The following is a 23,014-nucleotide window of genomic DNA, read 5'->3' on the forward strand; positions in this document are numbered from 1 at the left end:
TTTCATAGATTTTTCTTCACCTAACAGCGGCGTGTTTTTCTAAGTATGCCTGTAACCCAAATTTTAAGTAAGAAATTACGAAAGATTCCATTTATTTTTTTCTAAATTTCTAATATGACAAGTCCCCAATTGTCTTAGGGTTATTGACATAGTTTATTCATTTTATTAAACTTTGACTTCTATGTTAGAACTACCAAATAAAAATTATTCCTATTTAGAATGATTCTGATTATGTATTGTATGAGGAAATATCCCATAAGAAAATGAATACTTGATTTTCATTTCATATTATTAATTTATAAATATTTATAAAGAAAAAAAAAGAAATATTTAAAATAGATAAAAATGATTCCATAACATAAACTGTTCTGGTCAGAAAATGGGACAGAAGTGATCTAACTGACTCACAACCAAAAGAAGAGATAAGCTTTTTCTATTCAAATATATTTTTTGTATCTTTCTTTCTAATTATATTTTGTATCATGTAAAAGGTCAATAAGCTATGAAATAATGCCGAAAAAAGGGCACTGAAGGATAAAAAGAGGTGGACAAGAAAAAAGAAGCTCGAGAAAAGGCAATCAAGGATGCTGAGAAAACTAAGAGGCCGATATCGTGGTCCAGGCCGATAATAGGTCGACGTTTTCGATTTTATCAACAACCCATCGGAGTGGAGGGACAGCCCCAAAAAATAAAAAAGTTAACAAGTTAAAAAATTTATCAAAATTACGAACTTATTCATTTGCTAAATTTATTCAAATATTTTAAAATATCATTTTTTTTGCCGTCGCTTCACTTCGATTGGTTAGTTTTCAAATCTTAAAACGAGTGAAACTTAAATTGAATATGCAAATCTAGCTTGAAACGAACAAAAATCTCTACACAGAAGAGTTTTGGTTTTACCACCTTCTTTCACTGTAAAAGTATAAAACCTACTGCGTCATTGGCGCTTTACTGAATACGAATTATATTACAAATATTTTCTTTTGTACTTATTACAATATTGAAAATAAACTTAAAAATTACAGCAAGAATTAAATTTTGAACTTATGAGCTTTCAGCACTTAATATAATTATAAATCAAATATTTTGTAACAATACTCTTTTCTGTACTAAAGTTTTAGCCCAGAGTCCTCTCCACCTCCTGTTTATCAATAACCATAAGCTAATTTACCATGAAGTATTCTACTATATAGTACTTATGTTACTATGACAGATGAATTTATAACATGACATATGAATTAAATAATTTACTATAACCGTTTGAAAATCAAATCCTTAGATTCCGCGTACATAATGTTCCTCTTCAAGTTAGTGTTGAAAAGTTTATTTCTCTTGCCGAAAAAATGTGAAGAAATTTTCTATACTCCAATATATAGTTTTTTATTATTAATTTTTTCGGAAGAATCTAATTATTTTGATTGCAATCAGACATATCAGCACACAGGGACCTCAGTTTTCTCCTTTTGTTAAATTTTTAATAATGCAAGCGCTTATTGTCTCAGTGTCACTAGTAAAAAAAAATAAGAAAAGTCTACTATTAAATGCCAAAACAATTCAAATATTATCCGTACTTTAAATTAAAAAAAATCTTTGTTGATTTAAAATGTTAAAAAATGTATTTTGTTATTATTTATGCTTAAAAAAATATTCAAATTATATAAAAAAAAATATTTAGGTTTACCTGATGGACAATGCTGTTTTCACTTGTACACGCATTCATTCTACATTGTCCTTCCCTCATCAGTAAAAACTCTCTCCTTAACTCTATTTCTCCCTCGTTTTTTACAAACATATTTAAAAATGCAATACAATATACAATATACAAAAAATTAATAACAGTAACAGCTAACAGTAAAATAGTTATAAATTATGGAATAGTAAACAATATTGAAAATAGTTTAAGGATGGAAAAGTCCTTTAGCCGTCTTCTCTTGCCACATTTAGCGCCATCTGTCAGAAATTACTATTGCTTAAAGCTTCTAAATGTATGATGGGTAAAGAAACATTATAGTAAACGGTGATAGTAAATTATTTAATTCCTATTTCATGTTATAAATTCATCTGTCATAAAAACATAATAAGTACTGTATAGTAGCCTACTTAATGGTAAATTAGCTCATGGCTAGTGGTCAGTAATGGTAATAACGTGTTAGTGATGTTAGAATGTTAAAATATTAATAAAATAATAATAGAGCATCAATACAGTATATTCAAATACTTTGAATAAGCATAAAAAATAGAAGTTTTAATAGATGTAAATGAAAGTGCAGTAATTTATTGTTTAAATGTTTTAAAAAGAGAATAGTCTCAGTCACTTGACAAAATATAACTGCATCTGTAAGAAGACACTGTAGCTAAAAATTACAACTAACTAACATCTGACTAAAGGAACAGTATAGTAATTGATTATCATAATTTATATTATAATGAGTAAGTACTAAATAGTATTTTGTGGTATAGCCTACTAGAAAGTAGTAACTGGTAAATTATAGTAATAGTTGTTAATTGTATTGGTTAAGGTGCTAAAATAATTTTAAATTGTAGTGAAATGAATTGTTGTTCATATATGTTAAATACAGAACATTTCCTTTTACCTTGAAAAAATATAACAGTATCTGTCAGTTGACAATAAATCTAAAAGTTTCCAACTTGCAAACTAATGACTAAATAAACGTTAATTTGAAATGCATAATCAATATAACCAAGAACCTTCAGCAAAGTACTAAGAAAAAAGTAAAATAAAGTAGTTGACTTCTGATTTCTACATATTACGTTCTGCTCTTTTTATTCAAGAGGTAAAAAGAATTGTCTTACAATTTGATTAAAATATCACTAGATTATTTTATCGGGACATTCTCTACCCTTCCTAAAACCAGGCTGTTCTTCTCCATTTTCGAAAAGTCTCCCTGGGTTGTCCCAGGGTGCGGACATACACTTATCATGCATCTTTATTAAAAAAACTATACCTAAATCTAAAAATATAATATTAAATATCTGAGTATAATAATTTAAATTAAAAAAAAAACAAAAATTCCACAAAAACATAACTAATGTTACTTTCTTCAGTATTAAATAGAAAGGATAAATAAAAAACTTTTGTAAAACAAAAAACCTGATTTTTAATTTTTTTTTCTATTTATGATAAATAAAAGTTCAAATAGATAAAATCCTTTTATCTGTCTTGGCTTTTCTTTGTCTACAATTATACAGCCCAGTCTTGATGAACCATATTGCCCAAAATACTTTATTTATATGCCTGGGGGAATATAAGGTTTTTATAGATGGCGTTGTCTTATAAAATTAAAACTGGGCTCATTCTATTTAAAATTCAGTTCTAGGGCACTTTTTCTTTTTACATATTTAGTTACGTGAACAGAGCCGCCCCGCCCTCACGCCCCTCAGTCCCCCCCCCCTACCATCAAACTTTGGAGAGAGCAATTTTGTTCAGCGTAGTTGATTTCCAGATGAAACTGTTTCTGAGGAGGATACTCTCCCAAAGCCCTCAGGGCACGGGTTTTAAGTTATGCCCACTGGGCATATAAAGTTTATAGAAGGCGCTGTCGAAGAAACTTAAAAACGGGGTAATTATTTTGGAAATTCAAAGGGCTAAAGCCCTTATTCATAGGCGAAATTGTTTGAAGGACCACCACCTCCCCCCCCCCCCCACGCCCATCAGTACCCCAAACCCCTACGCACAAAATTTTGTGGAAGCTATTTTGTTCAGCATAGTAGATTTTCAGACAGAAAATGTTTTTGAGGACATTTTTTGAGGTTTTCTGGTATCTCCAGGGGACAGTGTTAGGGGGAAGGGTAGTGTCATTGTGAGGACTCCCGGACCAACTCAGCCATGAGACCAGAGTAAACATAATTAATCCTCAAGATACGAAATTTACCACGTGAGAGAGATATATTGATAAAATCCTGATCATCGTACTAAAATATAAACGACAACACAGGTATAAGAAAAACTAAGATTTTATTATTAAAAAAGAGAACTTTTTAATTAATAGTTATTTCATAATAAGTCAATATTCAATAATTATGATTCATAATCGAAGATCAATTCTTGTTTTATAATTGCTTGAAGTAAAGTTTATTATTATTTAAGGAAAGCAAGCATAATAACTAGTATATTAAGACTATTATGTTCCTGCTTAAAGGAATTTAATAATAATATTAAAGAATGGGATATATATATATATATATATATATATATATATATATATATATATATATATATATATATATATATATATATATATATCCATTTACTAAGATTTTAACATAATAAAATTAAGAAAGAGCAAGGAACATATTATACTTACATTCTACATGCATAAACAAGCTTGAGCAAAGCCAAAACACCCACTGACTTCTATGGTCAGTCCCCCGCTATAAAAGATATCTTCCCTTTGTTCTCAAACAACGTAGCTAATTCTAGAAATTCTAAGAACGGGTTCCTATTGTAAAATTAAGAAATTCTAAGGAACGGGTTCCTATTGCGACAGGGAAAGTTTACGAAGATAACTTTAGTGGGTTCAATGCCCTGAAAAGGGCATTGGCTTAAGCCGAATTCATAGCAACTGATATTAATTCTAAAATTAGAAGGACATTTCTTACAAATCCGACCTTGTAACATAAGCTTGCGTAAATTTTTTAAAGATTTTATTGTGCTTATATCTTCGAATATCCATAGAAGTCTATTATGGTCTTCCCACTCAAGTGTGCGGGCCATTACCAGGATAAATCCTAAGACAATAGAACACTTAAACACATAATTAAATACATAATGAGTAGAGAGCAAAAGAAACTCAATTGAATTTTAGGCAGAAACGCTATTGAATGAGTAAGTGACAAAAAAAATTGTAAGGCTATTACTAGACAGAAGCTTATCAGCTGAAGGTAGCTTCTGTTCGCTAGCCTTTAATGATTTAATACTATTTTATCTTTGCGGTGCTGGGTCTATTATCCTCACATCTACGATCGTGCCTTATCGTATAATTAAGGAACGTAGAACCCTTTTACAACCCTATTCTTTTATTTTATTGAAGGCCATTGAACAGAATAAGGGCAACAAACGACTATTATTTTACTTATAAGTAAAAGGTTTTAGAAGGTCAATTATTATTTAAATGTAAATATTCTTCTTATTAAATTATATATATATGTATATTTTTTCCTATTAATTATTGCATACATTATTGTTATGTTAATTGGCGCTTAAAAGTTAATTGAACTCAGTAACTAAAGAAGAATCACACATAACCCAAATATCAAACTAAATAACCACACCATCTATCATAACTAACTCCACCACCGTCTGTGTCATTTAAGTTCTAGCTGCATCTAGTCCGTTGGGCATCAGGGCCAAAGAAGACAGCAAGAAACGATCAATTCGCATGACTTTCAATTTGTAGTTTCATTCCGTAATCATTGTACTCAGTTGACCAGTTCACTCGTAATTTGGAATCAAACTTCTCGTCTTATGAATTTGTGGTTTCCTAATAATATTGGAATCCTTTTGCTACAATAGCATAATTAACTAAATTAACTTATCCGTCAATTCCCAAACAAAAATGCAATTTAGTCATTTACTTTTTTTCTCAGAGGTTTAAATAAATGTATATATATATATATGAATATATTTTTTTATTTTTCTGTTTATTATTTACGCGGTACACAATTAAAAATTAACAAATTCCTTAATAACGAAGGCCTTATTTTCAAAAACACAAAACTGTCGAGTTTTCACAACGTTCTCTCGCAGCCGGTTTGGCTACTTAACAATAAATAATCATGAAATATTTTTAAGTTGCCTGGAATCATCACTCTAGTCAAACTTATCAACATAGAGGGTTAAGAGCGCGCTTTTTGGTTGAGCCTAGAATGGTTATTCGGAGCATACTTTATTCTATACAGAACGTCATCAATCTTTTAATAACAAGAATAATAGGAACGAACCACCAAGAGACTTTATCAAATATCATATTCTTTTTTTTTCAATATCCATATCATCAAAATTAAAAATGCGGTAGACACTATGCTCACCGCGGATTGGCCAATCCTTCTGGTTCCCTGGTTCACACCAGGAATGTGGGGTCAGTATCCACTTATGACCTAGTGGGCTTATCATATATAGAGCTCCTCTTTTGAGCACGGTTGTCTTTTGACACATCCGGCTCTTTCAATAAATCAATATTAAGTCTCGTCTCGGGATCCATTAATTGTCCGTGGTTTAATTCCTCAGCTTGCAGACCTAATTAAACTACATAAGGATTACTAATAAAAAAATCCCACCGCTGCCACCAGTTTGTAAGGGGGGGGGAGGGTCTTGTAACGGTTATTACTCCATGCCAAAATCACCCATGCGACCCCAGTACCCCAAATTAAGCCGCAAAAGACTAAATGTACCAAGTGAGAGAGATATCTTTATAAAATCATTATCATCGTAATAAAATATAAAAGACAACACAGGTATAAGAAAAACTAAGATTTTATTATTAAACAAGAGAACTTTTTAATTAATAATTATTTCATAATAACTCAATGCTCAATAATTATGATTCATAATCGAAGATATGTAAAGTCATCTGTATGGCTTTATTTTTACTTGCTCTATAATAGCATGAGGTATAAAAAGTCATCTGTATGACTTTATGTATGTTTGCTCTTTAAAAGAATGAGGCATAAAGTCATCAGTATGACTTTTTATCATTCTACATAATAGGAGAAAGCATGATATTGTCTTCTGTTTGACTTTATACTGCATTCTATATAAGAGTAAATGACAATATTCTATTGCTCAGATATAAAGAACAAATTTTCTATATTGTCATATGTAGGTAACCCGTGTTGGCCAGATCAGTTGATAGCTTCAAGATTGGTGTTGACCATGATTGGAGGGGCAAGTCATTGAAGGCGCAGTGGGACAAACCAGCATCATGGAGTAGCATCTATTAGATGCCACCTGCCCCCTTTGTTACATTTCTCCACAATAATATACTGGACTTACTAATAATTTGTATATACCCCTGTATGCATTTTTTTTTGTGTTTAACCCTTTACTCCTAATTTATAGCGTACATTAATTAAAGCCCCCCCTATATATGCCACGTCCGGGTATAGAGGGTAAAAGACCAGTATCCGATTGAGCAAAATTATGTAAAACTAAAACACTCACATCTTGTTACCTAAGATGAATTGAGAAGGATTGGGTATATTAATGAATAGCTAAAAGTCTAAGCTATGCATCAATATGGTTATTATTCAGATTATTTAAGATCAACCACTTGAAACTATTAGTTTATTGACTTTCCTGCAAGGACCACTTTTTTGAAATACCAATTATCCCATTTTGATTTATATATCCTTTTAGTGTTTCAGTTTGATTCATATACTGACAGAAAGCTGATTTTGTTCTGATTCTAGAAATATAACTTTTATTCCTTGATATTTATTCTATAAATCACAAATATTTAAATATTGACTTCAAAACAGAGACTACATTTTCAATTTATGCTGACAAATCATTGGTTAAAATTTTACCAAGAAGGCAGGGTTCTTGTTACTGCCCTCACATTGCTTCATGTTGTAGTAAAAAGGGGTGGCCCAAAAACCCATTGCTATTTTTCCAGAATGCCAAAGAAAAGTGGTCTTTCCCAAAAAGAGTTCTTTTACCCTATTTCTACAACCTAACCTAGAAATTCATTAGAAATTCATTTTTACTAGAATTATATTTGTAGTCAGCATAAAAAAAGGCATCAAATGGTGTATTCACTTTATTCCTAACTCAATAATATGATTTGGTAGAACTTTAACCCCCAAGTATGCCCAGCTGCCAATACATATAGTGAACCCAACAACAAAACCAAACTGTCCTGTAAATATGAAAATTGTGTTAATTGCCCTGTTTTTATGAAATGGATTACTATATAGCATATATGTAAATAGTGATTCTCCCTCTCTGAAAGGCATATTATCAAGTCGACAGTACCTGGTGACCTCGCTCGGCACCTTCAGGACTAGGTTAAGTGAGGTATAGCCTCGATAGTGGGGGGGGGCTGAAAATAAGTACCGATATAAATTCGTAGTAGAGGGTTACTAATCATAAAAAAGGCATTGAATGGGGTATTCACTTTATTCCTAACTCAATAATATGATTTTGTAGATATTGACCGGTTCTTCAACCTTAGTCACTAGAAGATACAATTTAAGGTAATAAGTCAATAATATGAATAACAAAAAATTACCAAAATGGCATCTAGTGGTAGGCTATATTCACTTTATTTGTAGGCCAATAATATGAACTCCTCAATATTTACCTATACTGTTCTTTGCCCTTCAAGATGATGAATAAGGCCATAGAGCCATTCCTGAAATTTTGCATTTACTTAGCCTAGCCTACTTTCAAATTCAACAAGATGAATGCCCATAATCAGTAATTTTACCAAGTCAAATTTTACATTACCATCACATCATAGCGGAAATTAACAAGATGCGAATGACCATACATCATTTCCATTGTTCATCAAAATTGGACTGAGCTATCAACAGTTTGTTCTTTCTTCCATATTTAAATCCACAGAAGATCGTTCGCCTTTTTTCTATCCATTTAAGAAACCCTTCACATGGGGTTTAAGGATTGAGCACACGTAGCTGATTTCGGGAACTGATTTCCAAATCAGCGCCGATTTGAAAAGAAATCGGCGTCGATTTGAGCTTGACAAATTTTCTAGTTTTCGGCGCCGATTTACAAAATCAGCGCCGATTTTCGTCATGATCATCACAAAATAGGGATACAAATAAATAGTCAGTCAGAGATGTCTGTGGTGAAAGACACCGTTACTGAGCTGAGAACTAAGCTGAGATCAATCATGCAACTATTAATAAACTCCAGTTGACTATTTGTGTCCATGATTTTTTATTTTGAAAATTTCGCGCAATAAATTTTTTCTTTCAACAAATTTTTCTTACCGCTATCGTTTGTCCACTGATGGTGAAATCAGTTCCCAAAATCAGCTACGTGTGCCGAGCCCTTTAAGCGGCGTTCAAAAGCGTGTCTAGCTAGAATCCCATGTCTAAACACGTGTCTAGCCAGAATCCAATGTCTAGGCAACGACTGTTCGCCATTAAAATTCGGCACTTAGCTAGACACGCTAGACCTGGCGCTTGGCTAGACATTGAGTTCTAGCCTCTAGAACTCAAAGTCTAGGATTTTCGATTACAGCCAGTCAGAATGTGTCAAGATCCACTATTTTCATCGTTTTCGTTTACATTTGTAAACTGAAATTTAGTTTTTGTTTTCTCACTAATTGTTTTTTATTTTATTTTAGGCAAATGTACAACACCAGACATAATAATAAAGTTCACTAAGATAATTGTTTTGCTTATCTCATCCAGTAGTTTGTGACAGTAAAAATAGGGATTATAATATTTGAAAGTTATGCCCGCATAAGCTCTGTAGATTGGCTAGAAATGACAATTTGAAACTAAATTTGTAGTTTCAGCTAAAGGGCTGGGCACACGTAGCTGATTTCAGGAACTGATTTCCAAATCAGCGCCGATTTTAAAGGAAATTGGCGTCGATTTGAGCTTATAAAATTTTGTGTTAGCTCTAAAATCAAAACAGACTATGTATTTGCAGCGTATCGAAAGGTCATCATGGTTGTAGAATTACTTTTAAGAGCATTGGGGGTGGGGAAGTGGTTTGATGAGAAGCATCTTTGTCCCGTTGTTTCATTCTCCGCAACTAGAGGGTCACTGGCAAATCATAGACAGCTATTTAAGGGCTCACTTTAAAGCAAATTGCTATATCCAGTGCCTCTTTTAATTAACAAAATACAAGTGAAGTATATTTGAAAGAGAAGAAATAAAATCACTTTTTAAATTTAATTCTAACCAATTCAGATCACAATAAAAAGCGCACCATTGAAATTGACATGGTTGAAGACCCTACATAAGAAATTTACAGTCCCTTGGCTGGAATAAAAAGGAAAATTGCTTCTTTTTTCTTACATGGGAAATCACTTACGTGTTCTCTTTTTTTCCGTTTTTTCCTTCTCTACTGCTAGCAGTATACTGGAACGTCACGTGGAGCTGCTTAAGGGATAATTTTAAATAAAATTGCTATATATACTTTCTTTTTTAATTAAAATATAAAAAAGTAAAATATTTAAAATGAACTCAATTAACAAAAAAAAAAACAAAAAAAAACTGCTCCTTCGTCTAAAAGATGAAGAATGACGTCTTAATCGAGGATTACAACCTCAAATGAAGCTATATTACAATATTTTAAAGGGTGTCCTTGGTAACAATGACGAGGTAGAACGTCCTTTACTAATCCTGCTAAGAAAAACCCAAGGCCTTCTCCTTTGAATAATAAAAGCACTAGAACCGAGAAATTGAAGTATGTATTGCAGGAAATACTACACTAAAATAGAGATAGCATCCTAACATATAAGAAAAACATTTTTAAAAGAAATAATTACTTACTAAAATCATAATATAAAACATAACAATGTACTTACTAAATAATCATATTATTAAAATCGGGATTTATGTCAGAAGTACCTAGGACATTAACACCTTATAACACTCTCAACAAAAGAAAAGAACTGTGTAAGGGAAACACAGATTACTACAGATTAACGACAGGTTCAACGGGAAGTTTGCTCCCCTTAGTACTGATAAAAGGTAAATTACCAAAGATTTATATTTGTTTAAAACGCCTTCAAAAACCATAGAGAAAAGATCAGCAGTTGACGAAACACAATTTGAGTCAGCTTTTACTAGAAAAGGTAGCGGCTTGGCGTTCAACGTTTAAAATTTAGCCTAAAACAATACAAAAGTGTTTGTATGAGTTCGATTTCTTTAATAACAAATAAAAGTTTTTCCACAAAACTATCAAATTAGTTTGAGGAAAAACCTCACCCGAAATGCATCTGATAGAAATCTTTAGATAGTCATTTGTTGTCGTAGAAACTTCAAAAAGGCTCATTCGATTGGAAATTGAAGGGGCTAGTGCCCCTTTTATTGGTCAAAGGTGATTGGAGGGCAACAAGCCCCCGCGCCCATTAATTCCTACGACACAAGAAATCAAAATTTTGAGAAAAACATTTTGTTCAGCGTAGTTGAAAGGTCTGGAAATTATGTCTTTGACAACCCCTCGAGTCTAGAACATAATTTGCACTTTACTGAAAAAAATGGCTGTGGATTGTCAGTTTAGTATACATATACTGATATTTTTTCCTTAAAGTTTTAATAACTTTTTTATTTACTAAAGTTAACAAAATCAAAACATTTTAAACGTAAAATCTACCACTGCTCCCCCTCCCCAGAAATATACATTTTGGCTAGTGACATCTCTGATTTTAAGAATTGAAAAATCTTTACCAGTTTCTTCTTCAAAGAAGAGGTGTAGTGTATGCACCTTTCTACAAATAGTTTTTTTTAGGAGGAAGGAGTACCAAAGTCCAAATCTCTGCCTCAAATTATAGATTTGATCACTTGAATATACACAAATAGCCAAGGAGCATGTTTGTTGAAATGCTAATAACTTGGCCTAAGAGTGCTGAGACCTCTTGTCTTTACAGTCTAGGTGCAAGCAGGGTTCAACTTTTTCGAGTTCAGAAACTCACTGACTTTAAAAAATTTGAGGCACACCAGATAATTGACCAAAATTACCATCATTAATGAATTAAGAGCAATCAGAAGGTGGGCAGTGTTAGTCTAGAATAGACTCTAGCAAACATTTTGCACCCAGGGTTAATTTTTCTTGCTTTTTTTAAATGCCGAATTTTGCAATGGTTTCTTTAGTTAAATCTTCTGGGCAGATCTAGAGACTCCGAGCATTGTCTTTACACATTCAAAAAATTAAAATTGCGTCAACATTCATATAGACTGAAATCAAGTGTGTCAAAATACCATTTTATGCTTTATTTGACAAAGTAACCTAATGCAAAATAAACAAAAGAATGGAAAGAATTTTAATAATAATAATAATAATAATAATATATTGCTAAAACAGGCTTGCGCCTCTATCTACAAAAATTTAAATAATCAAATGCTTTATCACTATAATGTTTGTCAATTTTGTTCTTAAATGCATTGACTGAATCTGAATTAACAGTGTCTGATGGTAGTGCATTCCACTCGGAGACAATACGGTTGCTGAATGCCCATCTCCCAACATCTCTTCTGAAACGTTCTTCAGTTAGCTTAAACTCGTGACCTCTCAGGTTATTATTCTTGAATGTTATCATCTCTTCTGGAGGGATGTTGTCGTAGTATCTGTTGCATATTTTGTACACTTCAATAAGATCTCCTCTCAAAAATCGGTATGAGAGGCTTGGGAGCGAAAGTTTTTTCAAACGGTGTTGGTATGATAAGTCTCTAAGTGATGGAACAAATTTAGTAGCCCTCCTTTGGATTTTTTCTATTGCATTGCTGTTTTTTTGAAAAAATGGTCTGGTTGTTGTATGACCGTATTCGATCATTGGTCTCACTAACGATTTGAAGAATATAGAAAACAGTGTTGAGTCAGTAAAAGAGAAATTTCTTCGAATAATTCCCAAGACTTGTGATGAATTAGAGATGATTGACTCGTAGTGCTTGGTAAAAGTCATCTCGCTGTCTTTTGTCACTCCCAAGTCTTGAGCTTCTTCTTTTATAGGTATCTTTTGTCCTTTAAAGCAGTAGTGCCGAGGAATGTGTTTTGGGCCTAGCCGAATGTGACAACTTTTTTCTGTTTTCACGTCCATGATCCATTTTTTCATCCATTCTGCTGTTTTGTTTTTAAGTCTTGATGTAGTATTTCTGTATCTTCAAGGCTTGTTATTGCGCGAAAGATTTTCGTGTCATCTGCATAAAGCAGTATCTCTGAATCTATGTTATTTGGGAGATCATTTATGTAAATATTGAAAAGTAAAGGCCCCAGAACACTACCTTGAACCCCTCCACTTGTGACTTTTGTCTCATTGCTGCTAAGATATCCCTCCAGTTTCACTCGCTGAGATCTTCCTTTCAGAAAGTTGAGAACCCACTTTAGAATAGTATCGCCAACACCGATAGACTGTAGTTTTCGAAGAAGTTGACTTTGTGAGACTTTATCAAAAGCTTTTCTGAGATCTAAATATAAAATGTCTATCTGCATCCCACTATCCATATATTTTCTCCAGGTCTTTGTAGCGACAAGTAGCTGGCTTTCTGCTGATCTTTTCTTGAGGAATCCAAACTGTGCGAGTGAAATGAGGCTCCTTTTGAGTAGGTACTGTAATATATTATCGTGAAGTAAAGATTCTAGTATTTTGCATGTGATACAGGTTAAACTGATAGGTCTGTAATTACTTGGATCTGATTTGCTTCCTTTTTTGAAGAGTGGTTTCACTGTTACTTGCTTCCATGCATCAGACAGGTTCCCTGTTTGTAGAAACTTGAGAAAAATGGAGTGCAATGGCACTGCAATTTCTTGTGTCAGCTTTTTGAGCACTCTAGGGTGTAGGCCATCTGGACCTTCTGATTTGTAAGGGTTTAGATTTTTTAGTTTTTTGTAGACCATTTGTATTGTCAGTTCTATTTCTTCAAATTTGCCTGCGTCTAGTGGCTGACATTCCTCTTGACTTTCATCTTTGTCCCTCTCTGTTGTGAAAACAGTGGAAAACTGCTGATTTAGTAGGTTGGCTTTAGCTATTGGGTCACTGATTGTTAAATTTGTTGCTGAGTTTCTAAGATCAGGAATAACCGGCTGTTCTTTTCTTTTTGAGTTTACGAAGTTCCAAAACGCCTTGGGGTTGATCTTTGAGTTTTCGGCAACTTTCCTCTCCTTTTCGCTTGCTTCTTGTCTAGTGGCTTTCCTGACTTTGTTTGAGATTCTGCGATAATTTCTACGATTACTTTTGGTATCAGTCTGCTTGAGCGTCTCCCAGGCTTGCCGCTTGGTTTTTATTAGGTCAAGGATCTCTCGTTTTAGAGGCAGTCGTTTAAATATTTTGAATATTGGTACATACTTCTTTGTGAGGTCTATGATTACGGATACAAACATTCTGTACATGCCATCTACTAGATCTGTATTATTTACTATTTCAGTCCAGTTGAAAACTTCCAGCTTCGTTCGCACGGTATTGTAATCACCTTTTGAATACATCCACCTCTCTTTTTTCTCATAGGTTCGCAACTTATAATCACCTCTAAGTAAATTGTAGCGTGGTCCGATTTTCCAACAGGAGGACTTATAGTAAGTTCTTTAATTAGTTCCCTATTACTGCATAGGACTAGGTCCAGTAGCGTTGGCTTGTCGCTTCCTCGGAGTCTTGTTGGTTTTTTAATAAGCTGTTCTAGGTAATTATCGTTCACTGTCTTCAGAAATTCCCTCTGTGAGGGTGACCCGCTATGCTCTAGGAGGTGTGGCAGGTCCCAATCTATGTTAGGGTAATTGAAATCTCCAATTATGAGAGTTGGTTCTGTTAATCTTTGACATATAGCGTGACTATCTTTAAAGAGTACTATGTCATTCACGGCTGTGCTATTTGGACTTCTATATATTAAAGACAAATTTAGAGGTGCTTGGTTTGTGTTTGATATATGAATCCAAATAATTTACTGTCCCTTTGTTTTTGATGACACTTTCTGGATTTATAAATTGTCTAAGACGTAGCAAATAATTACCCGACCTTCTTATTGATCTATGTTCAAGGTGTGGCTTTTGTAGCCGTTGATGGCCAACTCTGGTAAAGTTGGGAGATATCGACAGTGTTTAGGCTTAGCTTCGACCACTGCTACTATGTCTGGGTTCTTTGCTGCCATTTCTAATTTTAATTCTGATAATTTTGAATTCTTCCTGTTTGAAAGAATACCTTCTTCATTTAATGTGAAAGAGCCAACCAGAACCTGAGAAGAGCTGGAGGAGATACTCTTAGGGGTGTCCAAACCATAGGATGTTTGAGAAAAATTTGTAAGTTTCATGAGATCGTCATTCTTAATTTGCAAAGGATCTGCGATTTCTAAAATATATGTAATATGACACAAAAAAGCATTACAGAACACATGGCAAGATAAAACGTATAGTAAACTATACAATGATCCCTATGTTCCTTCTCTCAAAGGAGAAGCCTTGGCATGAACATTGCCTTGTACACATTATTTGGGCTTTTATGGTAAATTACAAATTTTGGAAAATACAACAGCATTGAGTATTTATCAGTAGACTAGAAATAGCTGCCATAAATTTTGATGTTAAATCTAGGTAAAACAAAGGAAAAGAGAAAAGACTACAAAATACTTGAGACCTCTTCTGCCCTCCCCAGCTCAGTTTCTCTAAGTCTAAAAAAGACTCTAGGGAACAATTTACAGATAATATTGTTTTTCCTTCTTTTCTAACAACAGATCTTGCAATAATTTCATATTGCAATTGATTGGTACCTGCATTACGCATAGCCTACTATTGTCAGCATGCAAATTAGTTTAAGCTCAAGATGCAAAAATGTAAGTTGAATGATAAGTTGGTTCGAATGCTATGTAAGTTTAGTTAGGATATAAAAAAATGTCTTTTCTTTAGTTTTAAATCTATTTGATTCTTAATACTATAAGAAAAATCAGAAGCAGAAAAATAAACACTAATTTTGGCACACAAAAAGTTTACATGCCTAAACAGGGATGTTGTATCAAAATCCTGAAATGACGAATTTTTAAAAGGACTCGAATTTTTTTGCATTTACACTAACATTGCAATTTTTAGACAAGGAACCTCACAATATTCAGTTGTCTGTTTTAATTTTTTTTACTTAATACAACAAAAATTATTAAGACTTTAAGGAATAAATACTATTCTATGTACATATATTAGACTGTCAATACATATTAAACTTTTTTTTAGTAAAGCAAAAATTATGTTCTGGTGTTGAGAAGGCATGGGAATTGTCAGCCCTACTCATGTTAATTTCAGCTTGTTCTGAATTTTACTCATTTATTCATAAAAACGTCTGTTTGTTTCGAATTTTATTTATTTATTGATGGTGATTTGTGATAGTTTTACAGTTGGAAGATTATTTGAATTTATTTCTGCTCATTTTTGAATTAATTGGTTTATTTAATTTTATTTGAAAACTTATTTAATATCAAAATTTTTAAATTTAATTTAGGTTTTTTTTTTAATGATTCAATCTTTTTAATTGAAAAGAAAATAATATTTTATTTATTTTCTGTTTTGTCATATAAGAATCCAAAGTTTAGATTGCTTTATGTATGTATTAGAAAACTTTTCAACAATTTTTTAACATCATACAATTTTGAAAATATTGAAACAAATCTCATTTTTTAATTTATTTTTAAACATAATTTTATAATTAAAAAAAAAAATTAATAAAAATATACAAAAATTATATCTATGATCTTTTACAACCCGGATACGCTTACAATATTTTAATTAATTTAAATTTCATGAGAGGATGTGGTAATTTTAGTAGCAACAAAGTTTCAACTTAATATCCTCCATCGTCCAAAAAAAGTAGCTGCTACCACCAATGAAAGGAATAATCCTGACAGGTTTCATATGGACTGAGACAAAGAGTGTCAAAATGCCAGTTTATGCTTCATTTTATAAAAAAATGACCCAAGTACAAAATAAACAAAAAGAGGCTTTTGCACTCTTTCTCTTTGAGAGCATACATTCTTCTTTAATGTAAAAGAACCGACCAGAAGCTGGAACAAGCTGTGGGAACTGCTTTTAGGAGCGTCCAAATCATTGGATGAATGAACAAAATTTGGATCTTCCAAGGGTTCATCAGTCTCATTTTTCAAAGGATCCATGATTTCTAAAAGATAAAGTGATTGAATGATGCATACGGCACTACAAAAGACATGATATGGTAAACTATACTATTTAAGAGAACTTGCAACATCAAATCAATCATGGCTGGTAACTCAATAACAATGTAAGACAACTCAAGAATATTGTCTAGAATACAATAAAGTAGACAAAAGTGCATCCAAAAATATTCAAATCTTTGTGACTCTTACAATGGTTGAAAAAAGTTCAAAACAGTAATTACTAAACCCTTGAAAAAAAAAAAAAGTAAAATGTGACCAATTTATTATGTAAAAATGTAAAAAATATTTTTTTTTTAAAATCAATCAGAAAAAAATATTAGGCTGTTATCTTTAGGAAATGCGAGGTTCAGGTATTTTATTGATGGTGAGTCCAGTGTGGGCAGAGAGCAGTGTGATTCAAATGTGGAGAAACAGAGGGTTTAGAATTGTCACCGCAGTAGGCAATATGTTGGTGAAATGCCAGCTTTAGACAGAGTGACACAAGACAAAATGTTTGGGGTGAGGGTTGTAAATTTTAGGCATTTTTACGAACTTGTTTTATGTAATCAACAATTCACAAAGTACCCATGTCTTTGATACCTTATAATGTAGAAAAGAATTGCTTTACAGTAAGATAATCAGGGATTTTTAAAGTTCTGGTCAAGATATCTGATTTCTAAGGCATTAACGCCTTTTCCCATAGGATACCTTATATTTTGCATAATAGACCTTGCCCAATAGTATGCTGGTTCCGGAAAAGAGGAGACATTGCGAATTATATCACACAAACCATTCACTAATATACTTCTGAAGCCATTGTCAATTAAGCCAAGCCATATAACATGGAAAAAATTCCAATCCTTCAATGACATGCCTTCAAAATATGAAATTGTCATTGAAAATAATTGTTCAGTTATTTCTTGGTTTTAAACCATTCAGCTCTCCTGAAATTTGGATCCAGAGAGAAACAATACAAATGTCAAATGTACCAGAACAACCTTCTGAGCATGAATTATTACGGTTAAAGGAAAATCTGAAAAACTCAAATCAAACATTCTACACAAACTATCAAATAAATTGTCATAAATCTTGAGTTTTTGGATAACTTTGCAGCACTTATTTATAATTGATTGGCCACCATAATTAATATTGTAAATTTTGTGTAGTTAATTTGTTGTTTTACAGTTAAAAGCAAGGATCAAGGTGCTATAACTACATAGGTTTGTGCAAACCGTGGTAGACATTTTTCAGTATTTAGTTCCATAGTTTTATTTATCAAGGTCGTCTTTTTCACTAATATAGAAATTGAGTGGGTGAAATTGACCATGAATAAGGTTTTTGCAGTTTGAACTTTTGGTGGTTGTGGTGTCAGTATTTTCATCTTGCAATTATATATTTCTTAAATTTCCAAATATTTAATTTATATAGTGAACCAGCAGATCTATGGTCCTTGGGGTCATGATTTTACTGACTAGCTACAAATATCTCAAGTGAGAAGCCTACCCCCACCCAACATATATGAAGCCTCTTGATTTATGATCCAGATTAATATTGCTCTTTTACACCATAGTAAAGAAAAAGACGTAGTAGGCATTAAATGAAAGGATCAGGTGCTGTTGTGCAAAAAGTGGGTAGCAAAGTATCATTGATAAGTGGCAGTTTTCAAATTTGTTGGCATATTTTGTCTGAAAACACTATTTTTACATAAAAAAAAATTATTCAAAGAAAAGCTGTCAAAACACAAGTTGTGCTTCACCATGAAAAACGTTGAGTAGCATAGTAGTAATGCTAATTTTAAGTTTCATTGGCATATTAAAATTTTTTGTAATATTTTTTGTAAAAATACCATGTTTTTTAATAACATTAAATTTTTTGTATTTTCCCACGAATTCTTAATTTACAAAAAAAAAAAAAAAATCGATTACAAAAAAAACCCCTTTCAGTAAGGGTTTAAAAAACAATTTATATATAACACTTGAAAAACCACCCCTAGTAAATATAATTTCCACTTAACTTGACATAATATTTTAAATACTTTCCAAAATTTTGGTCTCAATTATTTACAAATCATCAAAAAACAGACATAAATCATTGAATTACTGACCTTTCTTCCAATGTTAGTAAAAGCATAATGTTTATAGGACTATACCATTTCACCAAAGATTCTCTAGTGACTTGTGGCAAAGAATTACATTTGAACACATTTATGTTCAGTGTAATTCTGAGCATAAATGTAAAGAGGATTATTTTAGACAGCTGGGTCGTGAGTTTAAATTTTGTTTTCTTTTGCTATTCTGTTTAATTTTCAAAGGTCTAAAAATATATGAGAGTTTGATTTAAAAATTATTATTAAAAAGAAAAAGGGAAAAAATGTAACCTATTAAGAGAGAGGGGTAGGGGATTTTGTTATAAATTTTGAGATATATGTGTTATCAAGCTATATATTAGACAAACATAACACTCAATACATATTATTATGTTCTTTCAAAATGTAACTGTAAATTTTCTAAGAAATTAAATTTACCATTTAAGATGATACATTTTTCTCTTATTTTATTCAATTAAGTTTGAGTCTTATTTTATTGTAATCTATTTTTTTGCAATAATGTATAAATCCTAAATACATATGATATGACTGCCCAATAGATAAGAGGGTACTTAGGCCTATGTATTATACTGCCAACACTCAAGTTTACACTTAGATAATTTAGTCAATTATATAATTATATGTGACAAAAATATCTGGTATTTTTTTTGAAATTTTTTAAAAACTTTATAATAAAAATTAATTTAAACAAAATTTTTTATTTTTTTTTTAAATGTAAAAGATAGAAAAAAAAAGGGGGTAATTTATTTTTTAAAAAAAAAAAAAAAAAATAAAAAATTTAAACAAAAAAAACGGTTTTTTATTTTATTAAAGGAATTTAAAAATAACAAAAAAAATTTAAAAAAAAAAAACCGAATATTTTGGCCCAACGTCCGGGATCATTTATAAACTGAAAAAAAAATATAAAATGAAACAAAAAAAAAATTTTCTTTTTAAAAAAAATTAAAAGAAATAAAAATAACAAATACTAAACACATTAAGAGAAAGAAAAAAAACAAAACAAAAATATAAATAAATAAAAAACAAAACTCACATATTAAATAAACACTTCCATGCAAAAAATTTTTTTTTTTTGTTTCATTTTATATTTTTTTTTAAGTTGAGAAAGGCTCCCGGACGGGGGGCCGAAAAATTCGAAGTATTTATGTATAATTAATTTTTTTATATTTAAATTCCTTATATAAAATTAAAAAACTTTTTTATTTTTTAAATTTTTTTTTTTTTTTTAATGGAAAAGCAGTGTTTTATAAGAAATTATTTTATTTATGTATTAATAAAAAATTATATTACACTCAGATGAAAACAAGTGGTAGGTGACAGAATACATTAGAATTATATAATTTTGGCTATATATTTGTACAATAATTGGGGAGGGAGGTTAGTTGAGGTCCGGTTATCCCCCCCCCCCCAATTTGCAAATATATAGCCTAAATTTGTTTCTAAAGTATTATATTTTCATCATGTTTTGGTATTTTTCATTAGAATTAAATTAAATTCTTGAGTGTTGGCAGTAAAAAAATAAGTATGCTATTCATTACAGGAATTTATCTTTGTGCCAGGAATTTTCACCATTTACAAATTTGTTGAATTTTGCTTCATTTGGTATGTAAAAATTAAGTACTTTTCTTTTTTCCTTGAGAATTTAATTGTGCATATAACCTTTTATCTTCATATGTATTCCCCTTCTCCTCCTCCCTTCACCACTGCTATCAAACAACATAAGCACAAAAAACAATAGGGAAATCTTTTTGCAAGACAGTGGAGATAATTTGAATGAATATTTCGGCCCTATGTACAATGACAAAAAATATATAAAAGATAAAAGACTCACAACAACCTGTCACCAATAAACAAAAAAATTAAAAATATAGATTAAAATTAATATTTTTCAAATTCACTAGACATTCACATTATCAACACTGTCTTGTAAAAAAAAATACCGTTTGTTTTTGTGCGGTTGGGATTTGTTATGGAAAGGCCGTGTTGTCTTTGGTGCTATTTTCACCACTGCTAGTCTGGTGCCCTTCCCCCTGCAATATTTCTGGCAGGCGTCCATGCTTGATTGAGTGTTTCAAATTCAGTATAGTATCTTTTTATGGTCTAGTAAAATTGTTCATTAAGTGAATTAAATTTTACATAATAGATATTTTGCTCAAATTATGACATTAGATTTTTAAGCCATAAAAAAACTCTTTAGTATTTTTTATATATATTTTATATAATAATAAAAAATTATAAAAAAATAAATAGATTACACTTATTTTATACACATTAAAATATTTTATTTTAATTTTTTTCAATGTTTGATTTTTAATATTTAGTTAAATTTTATATTAACAGACTATTCAGGTTGCTAAGAAACGAAACTTACCTCTATAGTCAGAATTACATCCTGAATTCAAATTTTATTGGAAATGAACTTTACTCCCACCCCTATATATGCTGATTTAGTGTCTATATTTGCCCATTATTGATGGGGATTAAGTTGGTTTCTGATCCAAATGAATGTTAAATTTGGATTCAGGATACAATTATTACTTTAGATGTAAGGTTGAAATTTACAACATTCATAAGTGGAAATTCTAGCCCCTGACAGATTTTTTACCGGGGAAGGGTGTGGGGGGGGTTGACTGGCCGGACCCGCCAAGATTCAATTAATACTTGGAACACGGATGCCAATATTACTATAGAGGTAAGTTTATTTTTTAGACACCTGAATAGTCTGTTAATATAAACATTGCCCTAAGCTTTCTGTTGATGTTTTCAACAATAGTGATTTTAAGGATGTACATTTTGTTTTGCTGTGATGCCATTTTTGAGGAGTTTCAGGCTCTTTCTAAAAATCCGGAAAATTTGATAACAAAATAATATTTTTACTTTTATGACTAAAGAGAATATTAATTATCATTCCTGAATCAGCTATAAATGTTAATTTTTCTAGACAGTTTTTTAGAAACCTTTTTTTAAACTTTTGGTTGCTGTGCTCTTTTGAGCCACATTAAGGAGGTTCAAAATAGAACTTGCCCGAAAATTTTATTATTGAATTTGGGAAGAGCATGAAAAACACATCAAACAATTTATTCACTTTCTTCCTGGCTAAATTTTGTGTATATGTATAAATTCATCAATAGATGTTCTGCTTAATTATGACACAAGAAAAGCATTTGAAGCTTGTGCCTTTGCTTTAACCCAACTTATAAAGTTTTAAAGATCTGTAAATTGGGCTACCTTAGGGAAAAAACCCTTAATATGGCGTAAAATTATATAAATTACATTAAAAATTAAAGCCAATTATGGGTGCAAACAGATAATTTTTTGCGGGGGAGGGGGCAGACACTAAAAAGGCAGTGGTGGATAGGGGGCACAGGAATATATTTTAGGACAATTTATTAGAAATAAGTTTATTTTAGATATGTTACATTTAGAAAAAATCTCAAATAAAAAGAGTAACTTACTTTACATGCAAAATAAAACAAAATTCAGCCAATTTTAAACTGCAAGGATTCCTGGCAAGGGGATCAATACATTTATCTATAATATACTTTATTAGTATGTATTACTTTGTATTTAATCTTAATCCATTGTGTTCAAAACACAGAGTAAGAGAAAGTCAGACTCAAACAAAAATTATGGAAAGATTTATCATTTCCCAAGATAGAAATAGGTGTAGATTTGTCTTTATAACATTTCCTAGGCCTTAGGTTAGGCTACAGAAGGAGTAGAGATGAGAAATTAAAACCAGCTTCCAAAGAGATGTTTTAAATAATTTCTGCGACCACACTGGCTTATCATTATAAAACGAAAAAATAGTAAAAAAGAGAAAAACGAGGATTATAAAGCCAGTGAAAAATATGGACTACAATGCAAATATTTCGGTCAAGACCTCCGCTTGACCGTCCTCAGTGCAAGATAATAACATACAAATTACTAATAAAAATCCAAGGATACTATAAAAAATTTCCAACCTTAAAACAAAGCATAACTAAAATTTGAAGGCCCTTTCCATGTAACGGTGAAAGGGTAACTGAATGAAAAAACACATTACTGAATGGGAATTCAATTTTTTAATTTATACTGAGCCTTTTTCAGGGGCGCCAATTAGGGGGG

General features: G+C 31.5%; 2 protein-coding genes across 2 annotated transcripts in view; one reads left to right on the top strand and one right to left on the bottom strand.

Moving 5' to 3' along the window:
* Positions 1–8,521, bottom strand: part of LOC148954477 (uncharacterized) — a 26,970-nt gene extending 18,449 nt beyond the window's left edge. The window contains exon 1 of the mRNA XM_089087249.1: positions 8,468–8,521. Within this exon, the coding sequence (XP_088943375.1) occupies positions 8,468–8,521 (54 nt within the window). The remainder of the gene's footprint in view (positions 1–8,467) is intronic.
* Positions 1–23,014, top strand: part of LOC148954476 (uncharacterized) — a 641,124-nt gene that overhangs the window by 211,533 nt on the left and 406,577 nt on the right. The window lies entirely within an intron of this gene.

The sequence above is a fragment of the Artemia sp. Qi Xiang Cuo genome, chromosome 3 (genome assembly GCF_049724085.1).
Source record: "Artemia sp. Qi Xiang Cuo chromosome 3, ASM4972408v1, whole genome shotgun sequence".
Classification (NCBI taxonomy): Eukaryota; Metazoa; Arthropoda; class Branchiopoda; order Anostraca; family Artemiidae; genus Artemia; species Artemia sp. Qi Xiang Cuo.